At 43.3% G+C, this 18,861-nt stretch overlaps 1 protein-coding gene across 1 annotated transcript; it reads left to right on the top strand.

Annotated features, from left to right (window-relative positions):
* Positions 1 to 11,039: 11,039 nt before the first annotated feature.
* On the top strand, positions 11,040 to 15,305 carry LOC309491604 (single-minded homolog 2-like). Its single transcript, XM_082190667.1, has 3 exons — positions 11,040 to 11,821; positions 14,973 to 15,055; positions 15,165 to 15,305. The coding sequence occupies exons 1-3, from the start codon at positions 11,647 to 11,649 to the stop codon at positions 15,264 to 15,266; spliced, it is 360 nt and encodes a 119-aa protein (XP_082046793.1). The 5' UTR covers positions 11,040 to 11,646; the 3' UTR covers positions 15,267 to 15,305.
* The last annotated feature ends 3,556 nt before the right edge of the window (positions 15,306 to 18,861 follow it).

Raw genomic sequence — 18,861 nt, 5'->3', positions numbered from 1 at the left:
CACACACACACACACACACACGTTTCACATGACAACGTGACATTGATACATGCCAAATGCAGAAGAACATTTACAGCCTGAATGAAAGTCTTTCAGAAGTTCTCAGACAGAGAATTGTGTCTCTTTAGGCAAAGGATAAAATAAAAATATATATTGTATAATGATATATAAATAGCAGAAAGTACATGTTCGGTTTGAAGCTCTGCACACACATATATTGAACAGAACTGATGAGAACCCGTCGAGTCTGTTACGGGTTACAGCGGACCGGAGGAAACCAAAGCAGATTCACATCTGGTTTTATGATCATAAAAGTCAAAGTCAGGAGGGGTTTTGTGTGTTTTAACTTTAACTTACTTTATCACTTCATTTGGTCTAAACGTACAACAACACCTGTCCACAGACTCTTTTTTTTAAGTGATATATTAATAAAATACATTTATTTGGAGTGTTGTGGGATATGTGGATCCCTCTATGAAATCATGTATGGCAAATTTGGGTAACTCTTTATTTTACAGTGTCCTTGTTACACGTTACACGTAGTTACTGTAGTAATAACTATAAATTACACATAATTACATGCAACTAACCCTAAACCAAACGCTCAGGTTAGGGTTCATTATTATTACTCAGTACTTAAATGTGTAATTACACTGTTACACGAACACCTCAAGTTTAACCCCAATTTGTTTTCACTCAATAAAAACATCAATAATTGTTTGATTTTACATTTGTCAAACAACACAAATTATGTATAGTTTGGTGGCAGATTCAATACACTCAATCTTTAGAGATCAAAAACAATTCAGAACTAATGCAGAGTCTGTAAGAGTGAATATGATTTCATCAACAAGTACTAATTATAGGTATTAATGCACTGCTCTTCTCATTAATCATCAGAGTCGACAGCTCGTATATTTTCTCGCTCTGTGTTCTGGGAAACTTTGGGAATCCAGCAGTTTCGTCTCTGGCACTTTATTCTGTCTGTGTTCAATCAGTCCAGAGAACTCATTCAGTAAGTGCTTTTGCTCCTCCTCAAAGATTTACTGTGTTAAACATGTTGCCATGCTGAAAACCATACTTGAGTACAAGTACAGATACCTTACAGTAACCATTACTCCACCAATTCCAATACGACTTGAGTAAAAGTCAGAGTGTCTGATTTGAACAGTACTAGCCCTCAACACCGGAGAGACATGCTAGTGGAAATAAGAAACAATTGATTTGTAATATGAGAAATTATCATTTCTAAAATCAAAATGTATTATTATATAAAGGCCAACACAACAGCCTCTTAAACGTCTACAAACTCTCAAGTCTCGTTAAGACTGTGATCATCAGTGTGTGTGTGTGTGTGTGTGTGTGTGTGTGTGTGTGTGTGTGTGTGTGTGTGTGTGTGTGTGTGTGGTTTAACCCTAACCCTGCTGGACAGAGAGGAAGACTGTGATCATCAGTGTGTGTGGAGTTTAACCCTAACCCTGCTGGACAGAGAGGAAGACTGTGATCATCAGTGTGTGTGGAGTTTAACCCTAACCCTGCTGGACAGAGAGGAAGACTGTGATCATCAGTGTGTGTGGAGTTTAACCCTAACCCTGCTGGACAGAGAGGAAGACTGTGATCATCAGTGTGTGTGGAGTTTAACCCTAACCCTGCTGGACAGAGAGGAAGACTGTGATCATCAGTGTGTGTGGAGTTTAACCCTAACCCTGCTGGACAGAGAGGAAGACTGTGATCATCAGTGTGTGTGTGTGTGTGTGTGTGTGTGTGTGTGTGTGTGTGTGTGTGTGTGGTTTAACCCTAACCCTGCTGGACAGAGAGGAAGACTGTGATCATCAGTGTGTGTGTGTGTGTGTGTGTGTGTGTGTGTGTGTGTGTGTGTGTGTGTGTGTGTGTGTGTGTGTGTAGTTTAACCCTAACCCTGCTGGACAGAGAGGAAGACTGTGATCATCAGTGTGTGTGGAGTTTAACCCTAACCCTGCTGGACAGAGAGGAAGACTGTGATCATCAGTGTGTGGAGTTTAACCCTAACCCTGCTGGACAGAGAGGAAGACTGTGATCATCAGTGTGTGTGGAGTTTAACCCTAACCCTGCATCTGTCCTGGAGAGCTGAAACTGAGCGAACTGAACACCTGAGAGACGATAATGAGAGAGACTTCTGCTAACAGAGGTTAATAAGAGTGACAAACTTACTCTCTCTATAACCCAGTCCTCATGGCCAACATCCCGCTACCCGTTTGGATGAGGACAGTGAGTTTTGTGGCTTTATAGTGTGTCTGGATTTCTACATGCTGTAGAGCAGAGGTTCATCCATCATCAGCTGTGACAGAGAGAAAGCGATAGCCCTGTAATATCACAGCCAAGCCTCCAACACTGAGCTCGCAAATATTCTACACGCCGACAAATAAGAATAAAAAGTGCAAACGGCTCCAAATCTGTTACAAATCACACGAGCAAAGACAAACGTGGTGGTCAAAATGAATATCTAGAACAAATGCATCATTTAATCTGCTAATAACTGATAACTCATTGCGGGATTATTTAAAATATCCGTCATATTTTTCATCACACAAATACGTAAAGATTTATTACGAGCTCCAAACAAATGTGCACAAACTGCTTTCTACACAATTGTACGTGATGCCCAATTTATTTTGTTTCAGTTTTACAAGATCCCAATGATCCCTAGAATCGTTCTGGTTTGCTCGAGAAATGTTATCAATAGGCCTATAACTTAGACGTGGAATTATTTGAAAATATTTAAGTTCACGGTTTTCGTGTGACGGTGAAAAGAGACTCAATGCGAATTGAATGTTTTAATAAAGCGACCGGCTTAAACAACCTTTCCCCGAATTCAGATAACAGTTAAAATCTGCACTGATGTTGTCTAACGTTAATTACTCCTGTTTCCAACTCTGCAGATTCGCTACTCCACGGGATGTGCGTGTGTCGGGTCCAAACACTCCCGAAAACAATTAGAAACATTTCACATTTATTTGTCGCCTATAGCGCTTTTCACAATACATATCGTTTCAAAGCAGCTTTACAGAAAATGCATGTGTCTACATTACAGTTTAGAGGATCTGTTATGGTGACTGTGTCCAAATTACTTATTTTAGAAATGTACATAGCCTATACAAATCACTCAGTTAAATAATGTTGTCACCAATATGCTCTGTAAGTTTCTGTTTTCAAGGACCTTCAATTTGTTTTCATTTGTCACGTGTCTTTGGTAACGGTCATTATAAATTCATTTGTACCACCTGTGTTCTGTTAATCATCTCGTTTGTGTTTATTACTTAAGCTGTGCCTTGCCTTCATTCCCTGTCCGATCACCGTTACGTTTGGTTGTGTTTGCCATCACCTGTCTGAGGGAGTGTTCTGAACTTGATCCGTCTGTCTTCATCTTCCTGCCTGAAACACGACTGTGACAGATGATCGGACCTCCCGAGATGGATGAACGGGCAAAGTTCATCGCTGTGGCCCAGGAGAGCCACGATTTTATCGAGTATACTAGGGAGTCTGTCTGGTTAGCTATAACCAGCTCCCTCGACGACAGGACCCTGAGGACCTTGTTCTGGATCAGGGCCACATTTCCATCGCCAACCCATCTACCTCCCAGACACCACCAGACTGGACTGGAGGGAGACCATCCTACAGTGTCTGGAGAGCGTCGCGTCTCGATCCAGAACACAGCCAGACCCAGAGCAACCACTGAAAACCACTAGGGAGTCACTTGAGCCCTGCAGAGATGGAAGAGTTATCCGTGGTGGCGAGTGAGCCAATGGCCGAGATAGGGAGGACAGCGCCCACCATCGTGAGGAGGAGGAACTCCCCAAAGAATCTGACCAGGGGTGTGAGCCAGTGACATCAGCGGCCGAGGGAATGAAGACCGAGGACTGGCTGATGGACTTCGACGGGGACTTGTTGATTCCCTTCCTATCCCACCCAGTATCTGAATTTTCTTTGGATTATATGAACTTTGATTTGTCTGTCTGTTTGGATTTACCACTGTTTAAAGACAGCATGGAGAAATTAACCTGACCTGAAATGGCTGTGTGTTCCTTACTGTGGCCTTCTCTAGTCTCCTGTCTACACCACCTCAGTACTCAGCCAGTCCTCCATACTACCGGTGGTTTGCAGCCCTGCATCATCCCCGTGGAAGCCCCACCTTTACGTCGAGCTTCAGGTCACGAAAAACACCAGCAGTGCCTGCGAACATAGATTCTACGGCTCCGCCTCCGGCCTCTGATCCCTTCGCTACATCTTGGCCTGTCGACCTGTCTGCTCTGTCTTGGCTCCTCCCACCTTTGGCTCCACCGGAGACCCTCGTCTTGCCAGCTTCCCTCTGGTCATTCGTACCACCACTTCTGCCATGGACTTGAGGGACATCCATTGCACTCCTGCTCCACCCCAGCCCTCGGTCACTCCTGCTCCACCCCAGCCCTCGGGCACTCCTGCTCCACCCCAGCCCTCGGGCACTCCTGCTCCACCCCAGCCCTCGGGCACTCCTGCTCCACCCCAGCCCACGGTAACTCCTGCTCCGCCTCCGCCACTCCTGCTCCGTCTCCTCCCTCAGTCACTCCTACTCCTCCCTCGGGCACTCCTGCTCCACCTCCGCCCTCGGGCACTCCTGCTCCGTCCTCGGGCACTCCTGCTCCACCTCCGCCCTCATTCACTCCTGCTCCGCCTCCTCCCTCGGGCACTCCTGCTCCACCTCCGCCCTCGGGCACTCCTGCTCCGCCTCCGTCCTCGGGCACTCCTGCTCCGCCTCAGCCCTCGGTCACTCCTGCTCCACCTCAGCCCTCGGTCACTCCTACTCCACCTCAGCCCTCGGTCACTCCTGCTCCGCCTCAGCCCTCGGTCACTCCTGCTCCTGCTCCGCCCTCGGTCACTCCTGCTCCGCCTCAGCCCTCGGTCAGTCCTGCTCCGCCTCCGCCCTCAGTCACTCCTGCTCCGCCTCCGCCCTCGGGCACTCCTGCTCCGGCTCCGTCCTCGGTCACTCCTGCTCCGCCTCCGTCCTCGGTCACTCCTGCTCCGCCTCCGCCCTCGGTCACTCCTGCTCTGCAAATTCGCTTAAATAGTCGCTTTGACACCAAACATTCCGCCATCATCATCAGCTCCTCGCTCTCGTGATAAATTAAATCTGACTCCTGCTGCTGATCTGTGCAGCGACTCTTGTTCAGTGCACTATTTATTAAGCAGACACGTTCAGTTTTTAATTGTAATGTCTGTAACTGACATTCTCCCTCCACCTGTTCTTCTGCCACAGCGTCTTGCCGGAGGGGGGCGATATGTCACCATTATGATCTGTTAGTTTCTGTTTTCAAGGACCTTCAGTTTGTTTTAATTTGTCACGTGTCTTTGGTAACGGTCATAAGTTCATTTGTACCACCTGTGTTCTGTTAATCATCTCGTTTGTGTTTATTACTTAAGCTGTGACTTGCCTTCATTCCCTGTCCGATCACCGTTAGGTTGTGTTTGCCATCGCCTGTCTGCCTGCCTGAGGCAGTGTGATTACACTTTGAGTGTTCTGAACTTCATCTGTCTTCATCTTCCTGCCTGAAACACGACTGACAAATGTATTATTTTAAACAATGTATTAATTTAAGGCAGAAACAATGAGCTCATTTAAGTAAAGAATAATATTGTTAACAAATGATTAGGATACATGTAGCATTGGTGCATGTTGATTCAGAGTTTGCGTACTGAGAAGTCTTTGCGGGAGTTGGCGCCATTTCTTCACAGGTGTTGGTCATCTGAAGTCTTCATCCCGAGATAAAACAGAGAAGCAAATGGAGAATAATTAGCATAGCTGCTGTTCATAACATTAATGTTGGTTTGTGGCATGAATCCAAGATGGCAGCTAGTCTAAGGTCTGCTCAGTGTCTCTCTCTGGACTAATTTCATTTAAATGGATTTCATAGTATTTTACCCCATTTAAGTTGTAGTTTTTAAGTTGTACAAGTCATTTATATGGAAATTTTATCTTGAACTTTTAAGAAGATTGTGGACTACAATAGCCGCGTTTCCACTGTCGGGCCAGGGCCGGGCCGTGCTAGTGCGTGCCAGGGCCAGTCGCGTTTCCACTGTCACTTCCGGGGCTTGATCGGGGCTTACTCAGGGCCAACGGCCAGGATTTCTGGCCCGTCGAATACCTTGGGCCAGAGCGGGCCAGCTCGGGCTAGAGGAGTTGTTACGAACAGAGGCGGAGTATACCTGAGTCGAGAGACGGCAGCGCCGGATGATTCTGTCAGCATTAAAGACTTTTAAAATAATTTAACTCGCGTTCATGTTTGAATGCCTTGTGTTTGTGATGCAAAAGACTATGCGCGCTAACCGTTACCATAGTAAACATAGTAAACGCTTGAAGATACGCATAGTAAAAAAACATACGCTTGAAGAAATCCGACCAATCATAAAGGCTATCACAGTCATGTTTTTATTTTATCTGTCAGTAGCCCACGTCTCGTCTCTTTATACCGGACTATCATAAAATAAAGCAACTTTTTTTTCGGGAGCTTCCTCTGTGCAGAAACGAGGACGTTATAAAATACATCGTTGCTGAACTTGCTAAGCTAAGCATTCAGTGAACAACGCTTCAAGTTCGGGAAAAAATTTAAAAGTTGTGGGCGCAGTACAAGGCGATTAAAACGCACAATGGACAAAGCGGTGCCCAGAGAAGGAACTTTCCATGGTTCGACTTGATGGACGGTGTGCTGGGTCACCGTCCATCTGTTAGTGGAGAGACAAGTCGGGACACTATGGCAGCCGCGGACGGTGAGTTAATACATGCTATCTTCTTAAAATCTAAGTTTTCTAACTTCCTGCCTGAATGAACATCATAATTCCCGCTGAAATGGGTGGGGTTGTATGACGTTTGATCCAGGAAGGCGTGTTAAGGGCGGGGTTTAGGGCAGCGCTGCAGGGCTAATGGCCCGGCAGTGGAAACGCAAGCCCGGTGCTTGAGGCCCGAGGCCACCGGCTCGGCTCGCTGTTAGCCCTAGCCCGGCCCTGGCCCGACAGTGGAAACGCGGCTAATGAGTTTAAAAATGACACTATACCTCTGCTCTGAGCTAACTTTGCTAACCTCAGCCTGATCCAACTGATCCTATTAGTCCTGGCTAAACAGAGCTAGGCAAACGGGCTTGAGCCTGCTACATTCTCCTGGAGCTTGGGCTAACCAGCCTGAGTCTGCTACATCTTCCTGGAGCTTGGGCTAACCAGCCTGAGCCTGCTATATCCTCTTGGAGCTTGGGCTAACTAGCCTGAGCCTGCTACATCCCCCTTGGAGCTTGGGCTAACCAGCCTGAGCCTGCTACATCTTCCTGGAGCTTGGGCTAACCAGCCAGAGCCTGCTATATCCTCTTGGAGCTTGGGCTAACTAGCCTGAGCCTGCTACATTCTCCTGGAGCTTGGGCTAACCAGCCTGAGCCTGCTACATCTTCCTGGAGCTTGGGCTAACCAGCCTGAGCCTGCTACATTCCCTTGGAGCTTGGGCTAACCAGCCTGAGCCTGCTACATCTTTTTGGAGCTTGGGCTAACCAGCCTGAGCTTGCTACATCCTCATTGGAGCCTGGGCGAACTAGCCTGAGCCTGCTACATTCTCTTGGAGCTTGGGGTAACCAGCCTGAGCCTGCTACATACTCCTGGAGCTAGGCTAGCGGGCCTGGTCTGCTTCATTCTCCTGGAGCTTGGGCAAACCAGCCTGAGTCTCACACATCAACCTGGAGGCTAGGCTAACGGGCCTGGCCTGCTATATTTTCCTGGAGCTTGGGTAAACAAGCCTAAGCCTGCAACATCATTTTGGAAACTGGGCCATACTCTACAAGATAAACTGGTACTGTTATTTGTCAACTTTACTATTAGTAAATTAATGACGATGGCATTTTTCTTAATTTTCTTATCCCTGTTGGTCACTTGGAACTTGAAACTGGACACTGATTCTAGGGTGAGTTGTTTTAATAATATGGTGGGCATACAGGAAACCTACTATAGTGGCACAAAAACCAGTATTGACATGCTCCAGGAACCATTACACTTTTGTTGGAACCTGGACTTCTGGATGGATCTGTATTGGGATTTGCCTAAACTGCAAAATTTTTTTGCTTTGTATAATTTGTCTTTCTCAATTAATGACAGGCATTGCCTGGTTTCAGCATATGATAGGCCGGCTTCAAAATATACTGTGAAATGCAGATTGATTATTACACTACTCCTACTTCTATCTGGAAATGTGCAGCCCAATCCTGGCCCCTGTTTGCAATGTGTCTTGACCCCTGCTGAATTTAAATCAATGCCTGGACTTAAATTTGTTCATCTTAATGTTCGCAGTTTACTACCCAAAATGGACATGGTTAAAATTTGGATTGAATCTACAGATGCAGACATAGCGATAATTTCGGAAACTTGGTTGACGAAATCAATTACTAATGAAGATATAAATGTGCATGGGTATAATGTTTTTCGCAGTGACAGGCCGAAGAAAGGTGGTGGTGTAGCCATCTATGTTAAGTCAAGATTTGGTGCATCAGTTGTTCTGTCTGAGTCTCTCTGTAAGCAAATGGAGTTTTTGGCCTTAAATGTTGAAATATTTAAGTCCCTTTCAATAGCTGTTGTGGGGTGTTATAGACCTCCATCGGCCTCCAGGGAGGCTTTATCATCTTTAAAGCTTCTTTTGTCCAGATTAAACTATAGGGAACTTTTACTGGCCGGGGACTTGAATTGGGACTGGCTAAATGTTGTTTCTGATGAATTTAAATCTTTTTGTGATTCTATCAGTCTTAGCCAGTTGGTAAATGTACCTACAAGGCCTAATCTCAAAAATCCAGATAAATCTACTTTAATCGACTTGATTCTAACAAATGTCCCTCATAAATTTTTATCCACGGGTGTCTTTTGTAATGATCTGAGTGATCATTGTGTTATTGCTACTTCGAGAGGCAGTAAAATACCCAAATGTAAATCGCAAATTATTAGAAAGAGGAATTTGAAAAACTTTAATGAACAAGCCTATCATCATGATCTATCTTTGATTAACTGGGGACAGCTAGGCCTGTTGCCTGACGTTGAGCTTGCCTGGACACTTTTTAAGGAGAATTTTGAGAAAATTGTAAATAAACATGCTCCTTGGACAAAGCATAGAGTGAAGGGACGGGAAAACCCTTGGTTTTCTCCAGAGTTGTCAGACATTATCCATCAGCGAAATGTGGCATGGGCTAAAGCTAGAAATGGTGATTCTGCCACTGACTGGTCCATTTTCAGACAACTAAGAAATAAATGTACCTCTCTTATCAAAAAGGCTAAATCAGAATATTATTTATCAGTCACAAGTGAAAACCTCAATAATCCACAGAAATTTTGGAAAGTCATTAAGTCTCTTTCTGTGAATAAAAGTAATGAAGCCCTCCCAAAATTTGTCTTAAAAAACTCTCTCCCAGTCTACGACAGAGTTGATGTCTTAAATTGCTTTAATGAGCATTTTGTATCAGTTGGTTCTCTGTCCGAGTCGACAGGAGTAGTCACTGTCACTCCATGCACATACTCCCCAGTGTTTTCTGGAGAGCCTTTCAATTTTGTTTCTTTTACTGTGCAGCAGGTGCATGGAGCTCTTAAAGCGTTAGATCACAGAAAACCTCCTGGACCAGATTTAATAGAGCCTTACTTTTTGAAAAAGGCGGCTGATTTTGTTGCAGAGCCCCTCACAATTCTTTTTAATCTGTCAATTCAAAACAATGAAATACCATCAGTTTGGAAGTCAGCTTTTGTAATTCCCTTGTTTAAAGGAGGTGATCCAGCAGTTTTAACTAACTATCGGCCTATATCGAATTTGTGTGTTTTGTCAAAATTTTTTGAATCCCTTGTTTCAGACCAAATAAAAGAGTTTTTATACTCAAATGAACTCCTTTCCAAACTGCAATCAGGCTTCAGGAAAAAGCACAGTACCATCACTGCTGTTACAAAAGTAATTAATGACATACTTGTCGCTCTTGATAGAAAGCAATTCTGTGCATCACTTTTTCTTGATCTGTCGAAAGCTTTTGACACAGTGGACCATGCTGTTCTAAAGCATTGGCTTCTTTGTCTGGGATTGTCTGATTGTGTAGTTTCCTGGTTCATGAATTATCTGAGTGACAGGACTCAGTGCATTAAATGTGATGGTCTATGTTCTGCATTAGTGAAGGTCCACAAGGGGGTGCCACAAGGCTCAATATTAGGTCCTCTCTTGTTTATTATGTATATAAATGAACTAGGCCACAATGTGTCGGATGCTAATATGCATTTGTATGCTGATGACACGATTATTTATTGTTTTGGATCGTCCCCAGCTAAAGCGGTTGAGTCTTTGCAGAAAGCTTTTAATGTGGTTCAACGCACGCTTATGCAGCTTAAACTGGTTCTCAATGCTGATAAGACCAAACTGATGCTGTTTAGTAATACTAAGAAGGTTTCTCAAGCTCCTCCTCCTGTGTTCACTTTGACTGGAAGTGTCATAGAGGTGGTTCATTCTTATAAGTACCTTGGTATCTGGCTTGATGATGCTCTCACTTTTAAGCCTCATATAGACAACCTTGTGAAGAAACCAGAGGGCCGAACACAGATCCTTGCGGCACTCCATAATTTCCTGACGTTATCTTAGATTTTTCCCAATTTAAATAGACAAAATGGTAACGGTCTGATAGGTACGATCTAAACCAACTTAATGCCTGTCCCTGAATACCGGTGTCATTTTGTAGTCGATCTACGAGTAGCCTATTTGATGATCTATAGTATCAAACGCTGCATAATTCAGCCAGACATGGAAACTGATTATTACATTGTTAAAAGTCAATAAATATTAGGCTAATCTAGAAAAAAAAAAAAAACGAATTTGGTAAGACAGCCAATAATTCAATAATAAATGCTTTTTGTTTTGTTTTTTGCTTGATCACCATCACCATCCTTCCTCACACGCAAGAGACTGTGACGTCACGAGTGTCATTCAGTCTTCATGATCCGCCCTCCCTCTCTCTCTCTCTCTCTCTCTCTCTCTCTCAGGCGATCAAAGCGCAGGAATAATGGAAAGGCTGAACGGAATCTGAGGAGTCTTGAGAGGAATTTTCAGGCGTCGAGAGGAATAAAAAAAAAGAAAGAGAGAAAATAAAATATTTTAAAATGGAAATAAAGTGGAGGACTTGGAGTACAACGACATATTGAACAGATGTTCGTGAACTCATCCTTACCTGTTTTTCTTTGTATGCTCAGCGTCATGGATTTATTAGAAGTTCGTATTATTGCATCACTGTAATCTGTCATTTTCAAATCAAAACGTCAAAGCGCGTCGAAGCCAAAAGCGAAAAGAGATTTCCCGATGGAATGGAGTTCAACTGTTTATATCAGAAGTTATCAGAATCAAAATCTGGATGATTTATTGAAGGACTTTTCTAGGAAGACCTTCAGTTTTTGTGAAGAGTTTCGTCAGTGATTTACATGCAGTCGTTTCATTTTATATAATTTAATTGGCAAACATCAGGACTATCGGGAAGCTTCAGTCTTTCACTGCAACAAACGGAAAAGACGCAGGAAAAACCATTAATGACCCGCGAAACATGTTGTAGCGAGTGAGCATTATTACAGTGAAAACTCGTCCATATTCTGCATGTGTGAGAAATGAAGGAAAAGTCCAAGAATGCAGCGAAGACACGAAGAGAAAAGGAAAATGGAGAGTTTTATGAGCTGGCCAAACTGTTGCCTCTGCCGTCCGCGATCACATCTCAGCTGGACAAAGCGTCCATCATCAGACTGACCAGCAGTTACCTGAGGATCCGAGGCCTGTTCCCTGAGGGTAACACACACACACACACACACACACACACACACACACACACACACACACACACACACACACACACACACTGACCAGCAGAGGATCCGAGGCCTGTTCCCTGAGGGTAACACACACACACACACACACACACACACACACACACACACACACACACACACACACACACACACACACACACACACACACACACACACACTGACCAGCAGAGGATCCGAGGCCTGTTCCCTGAGGGTAACACACACACACACACACACACACACACACACACACACACACACACACACACACACACACTGACCAGCAGCTACCTGAGGATCCGAGGCCTGTTCCCTGAGGGTAACACACACACACACACACACACACACACACACACACACACACACACACACACTGACCAGCAGCTACCTGAGGATCCGAGGCCTGTTCCCTGAGGGTAAGACACACACACACACACACACACACTATTTTGTTTGGGGATTTTGGGGATATTTTGGGGATATTTAATTTAATTTTATCAATTAATAAATTCCTCTTGAAACAAACTTTGTTGTATTATTTAAATTGAATACTGTGAAGCTGCTTTGATACAATCTGTATTGTGAAAAGCGCTATACAAATAAACTTGACTTGACTTGACTATTATCATTTAATTTCATTCAATTCAGCTTAAAGCATTTTTTTAAATTTTAAAATGCTTTAAGCTGAATTGAATGAAATTAAAATAATAATAATGTGTGTGTGTGTGTGTGTGTGTGTGTGTGTGTGTGTGTGTGTGTGTGTGTGTGTATGTCTAACCACTTAAAAATAATAAAATAATAATTATGAGTTCGGTTCGATGAAATGAAATGATTGCGATTAAATGTTCGGGAAAATCATGTGAAAATACAGCGTTAAAGCAATGATCCTCTGACTTTAGGATTTATAGCATTCAGCGCTTACAAAACTAGTTTTATTAGTTTTCATTATTTAAAAAAAAATTATCAGCTCACATAAAACCCAAAAAACCATCACAGATTCAGTCATTTTCTCTTTCCGTCGCTGTCAAAAACATTCAGAATATTTTGCTGAGAATCAAAAGCTAAATTTATATTGAATCATAACAGATTTCAAATCGTAGCCTATACGGGATAAATATTTCACAAATTCATATCGGATCGCATTGGGCCTAAAGAGCCTATAATCTAGAGATATTTCTTCTATAAATTAGTCGAATTTTGTTCAGTTCATTTCTTTGACGGAGGCAGTGTTTCAGCGGTAACTGGGGAACATATTTATTTTAAAGGTATAGTTCACATAAAAATAAACATTCTGTCGATATTTACTCCAAATATGATTCATTCTTTTAAACATAAGAGATTCTGAGAAATGTCTGATTGGGTCTTTTTTCCCGTTCATACAATTGAATTCAATGGGCACCGAAACCAACATTCTTCAAAATATCATCTTTTATGTTGAACAGAATTAATTATTTGATTTAATTATTTGATTGAATCTTGTATTATTGTGTGATGATGAGCAGGGATGACATAACAGCTCGACACATGCTAAATAACACAAATCAAACTGAACAAAACAAAAACATCTGCTGTATAATCTTACAAATTAACACAAATCGAGTAAAATTAATGTATCTGTAATATTATCATGCACGCTCAATTTATACAAGCAAAACGAACCAATTTATTTTGACATGTTATTGTGTCGCTGCATCTGTTCTCTGATAGCGGACTCTGAACGTTTGCATATCATGATTGTTTAAAACAAACATATAATAGTCTACTGTAAAAGCAACTCTGGACAGTTGCATAGATTAATATTATTTCTCTCTATACGTGAACATGATTAATATCTTTGACCGGTATGTTTTCTCGGGTCTCTGTGATAGTTATGATCGGTCGATGGTCATAATTTATCTCTGGCTGCATTATAATGACGTCCTAATTCGGGATATAATTTAAGTTTTTATAATTAAAACTTTACATTTTAACTCTACATTTAATAAATGAAATGTCTTACAGATTATTTCGTTTTGCTGGACGAAATTCAAAGTAGGCTAATCAAATCAAGTCAATGATCTGATCTGGATAGTTACACACAACATGTATGAGAGAGCGTTTATGTATAATCAAGTGCGTGGCAACAATTATAATGCGCGTTTTACAAGCCTTGAGAGACGAATCATTCATAACCGGCCCTCATCATCATCATCATCATCATCATCACGCGGGCTCGCTTCTCTGCGTTGGTCATCGACTCATTTCTTCTTCAGTGTAAAAGGCTTTGGCGAAAATAAACGACTCTCTTCATCTCTACCGCCACAGGACAACAACGCGCGGTTTAATAAAATGCTTTGATGCGATGCGATTCCAGAGGGGCCAAACCTGGCGAAACAGGGGCCCTGGATTAGTTATATTAAATGATGCGATAATAATGTGTTGTTGCAATTCTGTAATTGACCTTTTACCAGTAGCCTATACAATATAGCCTATAGCCTGTGTAAAATTGTTTCGTTGAAAGTTGGGTCATTTTATGTAATTATAATAAACACATTAGAAGTAATATTTTAGTAATAAAGAGAAATAATATTTTACGTTACATAAATCCACAATTGTTTTTAGTTATTTTTTCAGATTCTCCACATTAAGTTTAGAAATAAATTAGTTTAATCTGTTTAATGTAGCCTAATAATAAAGATCGATGACCTACCGTTAAACTGCAGTTTAAATTAGTTTATGATTCTAAGACAATCCACTTTTGCTAATTATATAATATATAAAGCTAAATGAGTTATTCACATCCCGGCTCTGCGTAGCCTATATAGCACGAGTTCATGCTTTTCTTTTTGTGTTCTTTATACGCAAAACTAATATTTTACGTGCATCTGTTTCGCAGCATTGAGCCGCTGTGTAAAACTGGTTGTGTGTGTATTTCGTATCATTTACACGCTAAAAAAAGTGCGCGTCGGATGCCCGTTAAAGGTCATTTCTGCGCATAAAGAGCGCGCTCGCGAAGCTGTTTATGCAGGAATGGGAATATGCCGTTTATTGATGACGGGATTCAAGCTCGACGTTCGCTAATAAAACTGTGTTTGTAATGAAGGTTTGACTGACCTGTCTTTGTTTGTTCGTGTGTGTGCGCGTGTGTGTAGGTCTCGGAGGGGCCTGGGGTCAGTCAGCACGGCTCAGTCCTCGGGATCTCATGGCCAGGGATCTGGGATCTCACCTCCTGCAGGTCATACGCTTTAAAATCAACATTATATTTGATTCTAATTTCTTGTCTGATGATTATGTAAATTTATCATATAAAAACATGATGTTTTATGTATTCTGGCATTTTTCAGACGCTGGATGGGTTTGTGTTTGTCGTGGCGTCTGACGGTAAAATCATGTACATTTCAGAAACAGCTTCAGTTCATCTGGGTTTGTCACAGGTGAGAGTTTAACATGAAACCAGGGTCAGTCTGGGGCTGTAGTGATATCACTGCAACACACACATCACTGACAACACACACACACACACACACATCACTGCGGACACACACATCACTGCGGACACACACATCACTGACAACACACACACACACATCACTGACAACACACACACATCACTGTCTGCAACACACACATCACTGCAACACACACATCACTGACAACACACACACACACACACACACACACACACACACATCACTGCGGACACACACATCACTGCGGACACACACATCACTGACAACACACACACATCACTGTCTGCAACACACACATCACTGCAACACACACACCACTGACAACACACACACACACACACACACACACACACACACACACATCACTGCGGACACACACATCACTGACAACACACACACATCACTGTCTGCAACACACACATCACTGCAACACACACACCACTGACAACACACACACACACATCACTGAAAACACACACACATCACTGACAACACACACACATCACTGTCTGCAACACACACATCACTGTCTGCAACACACACATCACTGCAACACACACACACACACACACACACACACACACACACACACACACACACACACACACACACACACATCACTGACAACACACACATCACTGACAACACACACACACACACACACACACACACACACACACACACATCACTGACAACACACACACATCACAGACAACACACACACATCACAGACAACACACACACATCACTGACAACACACACACATCACTGCAACACACACATCACTGACAACACACACACCACTGACAACACACACACCACTGACAACACACACACATCACTGACAACACACACACATCACTGACAACACACACACATCACTGTCTGCAACACACACATCACTGTCTGCAACACACACATCACTGCAACACACACATCACTGACAACACACACACACACATCACTGACAACACACTCATCACTGACAACACACACACATCACAGACAACACACACACATCACTGACAACACACACACATCACTGCAACACACACATCACTGACAACACACACACCACTGACAACACACACACATCACTGACAACACACACACATCACTGACAACACACACACATCACTGACAACACACACACATCACTGTCTGCAACACACACATCACTGCAACACACACATCACTGACAACACACACACACACATCACTGACAACACACTCATCACTGACAACACACACACATCACTGACAACACACACACATCACTGACAACACACACACATCACTGCAACACACACATCACTGACAACACACACACCACTGACAACACACACACACACACACACACACACACACACACACACACACACACACACACACACACACACACACACACACACACACACACATCACTGACAACACACACACATCACTGACAACACACACACATCACTGCAACACACACATCACTGCGGACACACACATCACTGAGAACATATGAACTTTCAGAAGAATGTGCTTATAATATTATCTGTGGAATGTGAAGTGAATCCATTCACAGACTGTTTGCTCATATTGTGCCTCTATTGAGAAATTCTGATCTAAAGTCTGAAGAAAAACACTGAGATTGAGCTTGTTTAATATGTCTAGATTTTACATTTGGGCGTGTAGAGAGACCTTTCACACACACACACACACACACACACACACACACACACACACACACACACACACACAAATGCACACACGCACACATGCACGTATGCACACACACACGCACACACGTGCACACAAATGCACACACACGCACACACAAACACACACACACACACACACACACACACACACACACACACACACACACACATACATACATTCAAAAGTTATAGTTTTTTTGAAAAAAAACAACTGTAGCATTTAACTAATCAAAATACAATTAAAACGGTATTATTGTAAATTATAATTATGTAAGGGATAATGTAGAGCGAGGCGGTTGTTATAGCGAATACACCCCGACAGGCTGATCAGTTCGCGGACGCGTCGGGGTCTTGAGTCAGCCTGAAGGGGGTGTATTCGCCATAACAACCGCCTCGCTCTACATTATCCCACTTATTACATGGCTACCTACCAAATAAATCAATAATTTGACACAAAATATTGATTTAAAAAGGAGTTTATTGATTTAAAAACGATTGTATTCCGCTAAAGAAAATAGTCCGTTCCGTCTCTACGGTTAGAATCCTGCGTCCATAGCAACGCTCTGTTTCTCATGGCAACGGTGTGTTATACTCAGCAGCCTGATATCAAGAAATAACATTAGAATTCAACCAAGCCATGTAATAAACTGAAATAACATTTTAATTTTAATAAGACGAAAGGGAATAACGGCATGAGATGACGGGTAAACTGACGGGTAAACTGACGCTAAACTGACGGGTGAACTGACGGTAAACTGACGGGTGAACTGACGGTAAACTGACGGGTGAACTGACGGGTAAACTGACGGGTGAACTGACGCTAAACTGACGGTAAACTGACGGGTAAACTGACGGTAAACTGACGGGTGAACTGACGGGTAAACTGACGGATAAACTGATGGTAAACTGACGGGTGAACTGACGGGTGAACTGACGCTAAACTGACGGGTAAACTGACGCTAAACTGACGGGTAGACTGACGCTAAACTGACGGGTAAACTGACGCTAAACTGACGGGTAAACTGACGCTAAACTGACGGGTAGACTGACGGTAAACTGACGGGTAAACTGACGGTAAACTGACGGGTAAACTGACGGTAAACTGACGGGTGAACTGACGGTAAACTGACGGGTGAACTGACGGTAACTGACGGGTGAACTGACGGGTGAACTGACGGGTGAACTGACGGGTGAACTGAAAGGTGAACTGACGGGTAAACTGACGCTAAACTGACGGGTGAACTGACGGTAACTGACGGGTGAACTGACGGGTAAACTGACGCTAAACTGACGGTAAACTGACGGGTGAACTGACGGGTAAACTGACGGGTAAACTGACGGGTAAACTGACGGTAAACTGACGGTAAACTGACGGGTAAACTGACGCTAAACTGACGGGGTGAACTGACGGGTGAACTGACGGGTGAACTGACGGGTAAACTGACGGGTGAACTGACGGTAAACTGACGGTAAACTGACGGGTGAACTGACGGGTGAACTGACGGGTGAACTGACGGTAAACTGACGGTAACTGACGGGTGAACTGACGGGTGAACTGACGGTAAACTGACGGTAAACTGACGGGTGAACTGACGGGTGAACTGACGGGTAAACTGACGGGTGAACTGACGGCAATGACCTTGATATAATAAAGCCAGGATTATGTGGAGATCCAGAATTCTGAACCCGTCACGGGTTAGTTAAAGAGACAACGCTGTTTTCACTGCCTAGTCAAAGCAGCAGCGGCCGCAGAGACGAGGCAAATCAAGCTGTTAATGTGGGAACACCTGTGTGTGAGCCTGAGCATTCAAATGTGCTGTGAGGGAGAGAGAGAGAGAGGGAGAGAGAGGGAGAGAGAGGGA

Source organism: Leuciscus leuciscus (genome assembly GCF_965113295.1).
Source record: "Leuciscus leuciscus genome assembly, contig: HAP1_SCAFFOLD_384, whole genome shotgun sequence".
Classification (NCBI taxonomy): Eukaryota; Metazoa; Chordata; class Actinopteri; order Cypriniformes; family Leuciscidae; genus Leuciscus; species Leuciscus leuciscus.
This window is presented reverse-complemented; position numbering and strand designations above follow the sequence as displayed.

Bases quoted from the DNA above. Each gene is read 5' to 3' on its own strand.
- LOC309491604 (XM_082190667.1), top strand. From the start codon at position 11,647: ATGAAGGAAAAGTCCAAGAATGCAGCGAAGACACGAAGAGAAAAGGAA. The intron at 11,822-14,972 runs GTAACACACACA...GCGTGTGTGTAG, and splicing joins CCGAGGCCTGTTCCCTGAGG to GTCTCGGAGGGGCCTGGGGT. The intron at 15,056-15,164 runs GTCATACGCTTT...GGCATTTTTCAG, and splicing joins TGGGATCTCACCTCCTGCAG to ACGCTGGATGGGTTTGTGTT.